Here is an 8,277-nt window from a genome sequence, read left to right on the forward strand (position 1 = left end):
CAGGTCTGGTGTCACTGGCTGCTGCTTAGTCTCTCTCCATGTTAAGTTGTTGCTTCCTCACAGTAAAGAAAGACTTTGTCCTGAGACATCTCTGTCTGGCAAGTAAAAAATGCTTCTCCCTTACAAATGAGAGAGAAAATAAGATTTTATGTGCACATGGTCTATGAGAATTGACATTATCCTTTTCTCTGAAATGGAATGAAAAAAAAGGATTAGATATGTGGTCCCTGTAAATATCATCTGAAGTGTATTTATACGGACTTTCAGGATGCTTTACACTAAAGGGTGTTGCTTGAGAAAGAAAACGGGGACTTCGCTGGTTGCTTACAAAGCACCATGTCCCTGGGCTCAGTTTTTTCTTTTGAGTGTTTTCTTCCACTCTCGTGCTTTTGAGTTTTTGCTAGTTGTTTTTTCCCCCTCAGGGTAGTCTTTGTTCTTATGCACTGTTCGTTAGTATTGTCTGGATGTAATCATAAACAATGCTATACTTCCTAATGGGATTCTGGAGCCCTAATCTGAGGGATGGATAATACAAGCCTGCTTCGTTTAACTTATACAGTCCACTTTCCGGGGAGAGCAAGTTTTAAAATGCCAGTAGGCCTAACATATTGTATTTGCTTCTGATTGCAGCACTTTACTTGGCTTCATATGAAAGTGAAAGTCCCGAGAATCACATTGAGAAGGACAGATGGAAGACACTAAGGTTTGTGTCAGAGGTTACCCGCATGAATAAATGAAGAGAATGGGATACAGAGCAAGCATCAAACAGTTAAAACCAAACAGCATGCTACATGTTTCAACAGATGGTGCACAGCATCAGTGTAAATCCCCCCTCCAATGTGAGACTCTTGGAAAAAAGGGAACAGTCAGTCTTTATCTTAAACCCTCTCAAGCCTTCTCTCTCTTAGGGTATGGGAATTAGAATAAGTAATTTTGTGTCTTAATTTCTTGTGTTATTCAGTGTAGGAAAAAATACTTTCTAAACTTCAAAGGAATCTCTACTTCCTCACAAGTACTATACGGAGCACTCTGGTTTCCAAGCAGATGTTTCTGCAGCTGTTGCATCCCTTTATGCATCTAGCCTTTCAGACAGGGATGGGGTTTGCACAGAGATCATTCTGGGGCAAATGCATTCATGAAACCAGGTAACAATTTAGAGTCCAGGCTGGGAAAAATGAATTTAAGCAACATCCTATTTTTGGCTTTTATTCTACTGCTGGTTGAACATAGCCTCATCAACTCTTTCATTTTACTAGTTGTGGAAGGATATATGAACCATTATGGCTTGTGCTTTGCCGCTCAAATTTTTTTTTTTTAAGTTGAAATCACGGCAGCAGCGAAAACTAATCAGGTGCATAGGTGGAGACACAGAATTAAGCAGGCATATAAATAGTCTGTGTTTTCACCCCTAAGCCATACTTCAGTCTTAGAACTACCAATATCCCAAGGAACTGACCATTAGTCAGGTGTTCTTGTCACTGCTGCAGGCAGCTGGTACATTCACACCTAGAGGTACCCATGGATATACCCATCCCAACTCTTCTGATCCACTCTGCAGCACCGCAGAGAGACAACCGTACACCACAACCCTAAGGATTCTCCTCAGGCTGTGTTGGTCTTTCCTGGGATATCACAAGGGGATGTAACAGTTCCATCTGATTAATCCCAGTTATTTTGGGGAGAGGACAGGAAGGGAGAGTTACTCACATTAGTGCACAGACAGTCTGCATTACACAGGGTGGCAAGATGGACAGGCAAAGACTCTGAGCTTGAAAATCTGTGACAACACAAACCTCGGTTTCACAGGATCCTTATTTGAGGCACTCTGAAGCTGCCTGAGAAGATTTACATCATTCTAATGATTGTCTTTACTTATTTACATTTTCCTCTTCCTTTCAGGTCAGCGCTTCTGGGCAGAGTCTAGTGCACAAGATGGCTGCTGTTTGTGCCATTGCTACATTATGTGGGTTACCAAGGGGCATGGCTTGGTTTATTTTTCTGTACACCGAGTGGCATTCAAAGTAATGGAAAATGTACAGTCAGTTGTGATATTGTGTCAGCAAAGATGAAACAAGTTAACTCAAGAACAAACAGGCAGCTTCTCACATCTGACAGATGAAATAAAATCACAGTCCACTCGGCTGTGATTCAGGCTTAAGTATTGATTGAGGACAGTGCTGACAAAATCCTTTGAAGAGCTCAGATGCCACCTATGAATCATTTCACACCTGGATGGAATATTTTTCTCCCTCCTTTTGCTGCAGCTTGCTGCTACAAGGACTCTGCAGAGGTGATAGTAGGTTACGGCGGGGAAATAATCACCATTCCTTTCAGTGAAACCCAAGTCTGCATTGAAGAACTTCCATTCCTAATAAGCTGAATATAGCCAGGAACTTTGCCTGGTTGGGACTGCTAAGAAGGGAAAGGACTGGACACAACAAATTGGCTGCTGGGGAGAGTTTCTCCCCACCATTGTAATGGTGGCTGTGGTTTTGGGTTTTTTTTTCATTATGTTTTTGAGTTGGCTGCTGGTAGGCAAACTCATTATTATTCTAAGTTATTTAAAAAATATAAAGTAATAAAAATCAAGGCTGTGGTAGAAAACACACCTGCTACAAAAATTTAGTAGCTATGTATCTTGGACTATTTTACAACTTCTAGGGAGGTTTTTCTTTCTTTCAGTTGTTCACAACTAACCACTGTATGCTGCAGACATTCTTATTTTTATTATACAGTTTTGTGACTCTAATTTTCCATACTTGACCTTCTTCTTATATTAGGTTGAACAAGCTGACTTTTCTATAATAGTCTTTGAGAAACTGGTGTACAAACTGCATTGAAATATGAAAGTATGTTTTTATTAAGGCATTTTTATAATTTCTTTTTTTTTTTAAAGAGTAACAATGGAGAACACAATCCACTTTGACTGAAATAGCAAGATGCCAAAAAGAAAAAAAGATGAGGCTTCTTTTCAACTACAGCTGTGAAAAAAAACATTCTCCCTGTGTGTTTGCTTTATGGATTATGTTTATGAATGTGAAGTAGTTCACTGTGTTACACACCTAATAAGTTTGTAGTAGCTCTGAATACTTAGTCACTCCATTTATCCTAGGAAGAACCCAATGGAAAAAAAAGAAACTGTAGCTGTAGATCACCCTGGATGCAAAATTACTAAGCGAAAGCACATACTGGCACAAAAGGTATTTGCAATTATCTTGCCACTGTTATTTAAAAAAGAAAAGAAATAAGAATAAATATATCCATTTGTTGCACTGCATCTCTTGAGTTTTCAAGTAAGCTGTTTCTTCTGTTCTGTCCATGCCTTTTCAGGCAAGTATTTAATATTTTAATTCTGTTAAGAACATGCTGAAGTAGCCTTCATCAACAGGGATACTGTCCTTAACTACAGCCTATTTGCTGGTACAAGGTGCTGAGTTACATATTCCATGAGCACCAGCATGAGGGCCTCAAGCCCTGACAGTGGAGGAGGATTCCTCTCCTCCTCTCCCATTCACTGAGTTAGGGTGAAGGAGAAAGAAGAGGCTAACTCTCTGAAAGGAGGAGACTGCTTCTGCAGTTCACAGGCTTACCTCCCAGCTTTCATCAAGTGAGGTCTTTTCCATCTTCCCCTCTACATCCTTCCCCCATTGTTGCGGCTTATAGGCAGGACTTAGTTTATGTAAAAAACTGAGGAAAATTGTGTATTCCTTTTCCACATCTTCTGGAAGTAGGATGATATGATAATAAGGTACATAAATGAGCTTCCATCACGCAATATTTGCTATCCTCATTAACCTGCTTTTTTACATTTTTAATTCTAGGGAAAGCCAGAGGTTGAACAAAGGGTTAGCTTACCTGTAAAAAATAATCTCTCCTTCCCTCCTCCACTGTAACAGTTTGACTACTAGCCTGGTTTAGAAATGAATTTGTTATTTATGCAGTTGGAATGAAGCCTTTGTAAATAAAAGGAGAAACAGCATTATGCAGTGTCCATCCAGAGTGCGGGCTCTGTGTGTTGTCTTGTGGGCCAGCTTCTGGCTGAGAAGAGGCAGCACACACCAGAGTGATTGCTATGGAGGCGGCGGCTGCTGCCTTGGCACAGAAGCTGGGCAGCAGGTGCAGGAGCCTGTGACTGGTGCTTGAAAGAGGAATGCAAATTCCCCAGCCCCGGGCAAGCCAGAGGCTGCTCCTGTAGGCATTAATGAACTTGATGTTTGATGTTGGAGCAATACGAGTCTCATTGTGCACTGTACCCTCTGCTCCATCATTCGGTGCAGCCACTGTGCTGAGCTTTAATTTTGAACATCCTGAGCTACTGTCAGACTGTTGAACCATTGGCTTGGAAACAGCCGTTCACACCTGTTTGTAGCAAATGAGAGAGAAAATGACTTACTCTTCTATGGCTAACCAGCTCCTAAAGGAAACATCACAAACTCTCTGAAAGGAGGACTTACAAGAACTCGTTAACTCAGTTGAGTGTTCAGCCAGGACTGAAAATCCCAGCTCAGTGCTGACAGATGCTCAGTGCGTAACGGGGACAGAAGCAACATTGAAGTCTCCTGTATAAATGGCTCAAACATTACTTATTTCTTTGTGATGTACTTTCTTCTTGTGGTGAAGAGACAAAAACTGTGGGTCTTATGGACCCATAAGAACCAGCTTGTTCAAAAGAGTAGAGAAGTCTGGCTAAGCCCACAAGAGCAATACCTGTCTTTATCATCCAAATATTTCCCTTTTCTCCTACTTGGATACAGCTTCATAGTATCATCATTAAAAGAACAGTCAGTTGCATGCAATAATGTGCAAAAGCCTATTTACAACTGTCATCTCTACAAGAGCAAGCAAGAACCTATAGCTCCCCGTGTTTTTGGGGGGTTTGTGGTTTGTTTGGGGTTTTTTTTTTCAGCCTTTCTCACAGCCTGTTCTTGACAGAGCTGAAACGGGTAGTTGATCTAGCACTAAAAAGAACTTTTTTTGATAATAAGCAAAATGTCATTCATTTTCCAAGACTTCATTCTTCTGGGGAATTTTCCCTGTCACTTTGGGTGGCTTTTCTTGTATTAGTTGTGTGCAGCAGAACCCCTTGTGAGCTTCTTCCAGTATTTCTGCTGGAAAAGAACAATCCTTTGGTAGTGCACCAGTGTCTGCTTTTTCTTTCAGCTCCTCTCTGTCCTCTTGGTCATGCTGAGCAGATTTTCCCCACATAAAGGGAGAGGCTAATCCCTAGAGATGCATTCCCTCACAGCTGCATCTGTCCTGCTGCTGTCAGTCAGATCCAGATAGCCTGCTTCTGTCAAGCAACTGTGTCCTAACCTGTGCTTTATGGTCATAGGATCCTGTGTCATCAGCTGTTTTTTAGCTTGAGAACGCAGCTGGTAAGGATTTTCAAGAGAACTAGTCTATTTACAAGGTTACTGTTGTTAGGTATCTGCTAAGCTGACACTTCAGACTCAAAATCGATAAAGTTCAGTGAGTAGTTTAGAAGTGAGAGTTTAGTGTCAGAAAGTATCATTTGATACCAACAGACACTTCACCATTATTCCACTGTGCTGCATTAAGCTCTTCTGGAATATGTTTTTTTCTTTCTCCTTTATTAGAAAACTTTAGCTGTAGTATGACCCAAAAGGATGTATCGTTATAAGCCAAGTAAATATACTGTCCTTCTTTCATGGAGATTACTTTTCAGGAAGAAGAATGTAAAATGTGAATAAAGCAGCTGTCTTTCATCAGTTATTTATGTAGCCAAAGCAATCTGAGTGCCAATGACACTGTGAGGCAGGATTTTCTGCTTTCTGTTAGTGCTTTACTCCCGTACCCTGTGAAATCCAGAGGTTGGAAGGGGAAGTTGTTCTTAGGTGGACTTCTAGCTGCAGTGGAAAGCAGCATCTGGAGCCAGTCCATTCCAGAGAGCGACAAACAAACAAACAAAACAAAGCATCTGTCTGGGTGTTACAGAATTCTCTCTAAGCCCCAAACTTTGGTCTAGTGGTCAAAAGATGAAATAATAGGAAAGATGAAAGAACCAGTAAGCCATAAACCAGTGCAGGGAGCAGAAATAAACACCGGGGGGGGAGAAAAAGAGTCCCTTGGCCTTTCAACTGCTTTTCTTTATTGTCTGATAACTCAATAGCATTTACATTTGGGATGCCTCACTGCTTTTTAAATGTGTTTTTCCTGTGAGAAAAGTGTATATAGAAGACCATCACAAAGAGCTGTGGTTGAAAGTTCAACATTGGTGATTCAGAACAGAATGAATAATGTGGGCAAAGAAGCCCATCTTGTTGTCAATCAAACAGATCAACCCCGTTTGTATGAATGATCCATCTATTGATAATGCAGCCTCTAACAACAGAATTGTGTTTTGAAGCTACCGTGGGAAGCATTAAAGCAACCACCTTGATACTTTGTTTTCTATTTAACCATAAAGGTACTAACATATTTGGACAGCCAACATTCCTGGGCAGAGCCTTTTTTTTCTCTTTGTGTGTGCGACTGTGGTAGAGGGTTTACTATTTCTCTAGTAATAGAGAAACACACTAACATTTTCTTTACTGTGTCTTTCAGAACTGGGCCATCTTCCACATTTCTAATCTTGCCAACCTACTCAAAATTGAAAGTATGAAAACAAGACAGAACATGTGAGAAACTGTGCTTCTTGCTGATTTTAACATATACAGGAGGACTGTTTTTACTAGAGGTTGGTAGAAAGTTAGAAATAATTAGGGCTGGGAGCAAGTCAGTCGTTTCAGAAGGAGTTACACTTTCCTTAGACCTCCTCTTCCACGGGCAGTTCAGACAGTTGCAGTTCTGCTTTTCCATAAAAGAAGTTAAAGGAAGATCTATGGAGCAATAGAAAAGAGGATATGGTAGGCAATGAATTGGCATCCCTTTTCTGAGACACACATCACCTAATTGTGGCCAGTGGTATTGAATAGAAGTGCAAGCAAGCAAAGTTTACATTACAATAGTTTGTTTGACATGCATACGTTGAACTTCAGGTTTGCTGGCAAAGAAGCTCCACTCATACTTAGAAATACCATAGCAAGTCTCTTGTAAAGGGAGTCAGAGATACGCTATATCTGCTAAACTAGGCAATAGTGATCTTTTGTTTAAAAGGAAATAACAACAAAAAGTGAAATTCCAACAAGAGTAACCTGGTAACGTGACAGCAGAAGTTGATATAAAATCAGGGCAACTAGTAAGGAATATACTTACCAGTGTGGATAGGTGATAGTTTAGAAAATTAGCATTTGAAACATGAGAAAAAACAAGTAAAGGATATGTTTATTGGGGTGCATACAACATGATGTTTCTTGCTACTGCTGCTGCCAGAGTAACAATCTACTCTGGTGCTAACAATGGAGAATGTTACTGTTTCCCCTTAATTTCTGTTTGAGCAAATGTATTACTTTTTTGGTACTCATTTCTGTATGGCAGTTCAGAATCAGGCCTAGAGGAAATAGCAGGTGGTGGTCCTTGATCCCTGTGTAAGCCCAGCCAATTTGATAATCAACAGAACTAGTATTCAGAGGCTGTTTGCTCCCCATAAAAAAGTGCTTACGGAATTACATATTCTCAAGCAACATCACAGACAACTGATCTCATTTGAAGACCCAACTTGAAATCTGAGATCTGAGCATGAAGGAAATCTGATCTGTGAATCTCTGTTTCAACAGGTTTACAGTGAAAACTTGAAACTGCAATACATATTGAGTTGTTTTCACAGAAGACTGTAATGAAAATATATTCTGGAGCAATATTCACAGGGTATGTTATTATTAGATTAGGTTTCAAGGAAAAAGAATGGTAAATATATGAGAACAGTGCATCACTTAATTTTTTAATAGACAAAATTTTCCTTACAGTCCACACAAAATCAAATATTGATGAATCCCAGAAGGTTGCTTTTATAATACAGAGTTTTAGGACACATTACACCTTTTGTTGATGTGCTGTTAGATACTTGTTATATTTCAGAAACAGTCAATCACCTTCTTTAGAAGCAAAGTATGCATTTACATAAGTCCATTTATATTTCTGTCTATACAAAATTTCCATTTATATAATAGAAGTATATTTCATTGGATTATTTAAATGCTGCTTTTCTTCGCAAAGAATAAAACTCTTTCTTTTTTATTAACTGCCTTGCAAAATAATACTAGTTGCATAATGTCTTGGGAAGAGTAGCAGTTGTATATTTAGCTGGTTTTCAGTAATTATTTGTGAATATGTTGGCTAGTAATGAAATTAATATATCAGGGGCTTGGCTTGTTTTAA

General features: G+C 39.7%; 1 protein-coding gene across 4 annotated transcripts in view; it reads left to right on the forward strand.

Annotated features, from left to right (window-relative positions):
• RASGEF1B (RasGEF domain family, member 1B) overlaps nucleotides 1–1,981 on the forward strand; it is a 24,864-nt gene extending 22,883 nt beyond the window's left edge. For 3 of the 4 annotated variants that reach the window (XM_009320244.1, XM_009320242.1, XM_009320245.1), the window contains 2 exons: nucleotides 599–703; nucleotides 1,900–1,981. In XM_009320244.1, coding sequence (XP_009318519.1) covers nucleotides 599–703; nucleotides 1,900–1,924 — 130 coding nt within the window. In that variant the 3' untranslated portion in view covers nucleotides 1,925–1,981. The remainder of the gene's footprint in view (nucleotides 1–598; nucleotides 704–1,899) is intronic. The other variant, XM_009320243.1, reaches the window with a different exon arrangement.
• The last annotated feature ends 6,296 nt before the right edge of the window (nucleotides 1,982–8,277 follow it).

Source organism: Pygoscelis adeliae, unplaced genomic scaffold (genome assembly GCF_000699105.1).
Source record: "Pygoscelis adeliae isolate BGI_AS28 unplaced genomic scaffold, ASM69910v1 Scaffold583, whole genome shotgun sequence".
Taxonomy (NCBI): Eukaryota; Metazoa; Chordata; class Aves; order Sphenisciformes; family Spheniscidae; genus Pygoscelis; species Pygoscelis adeliae.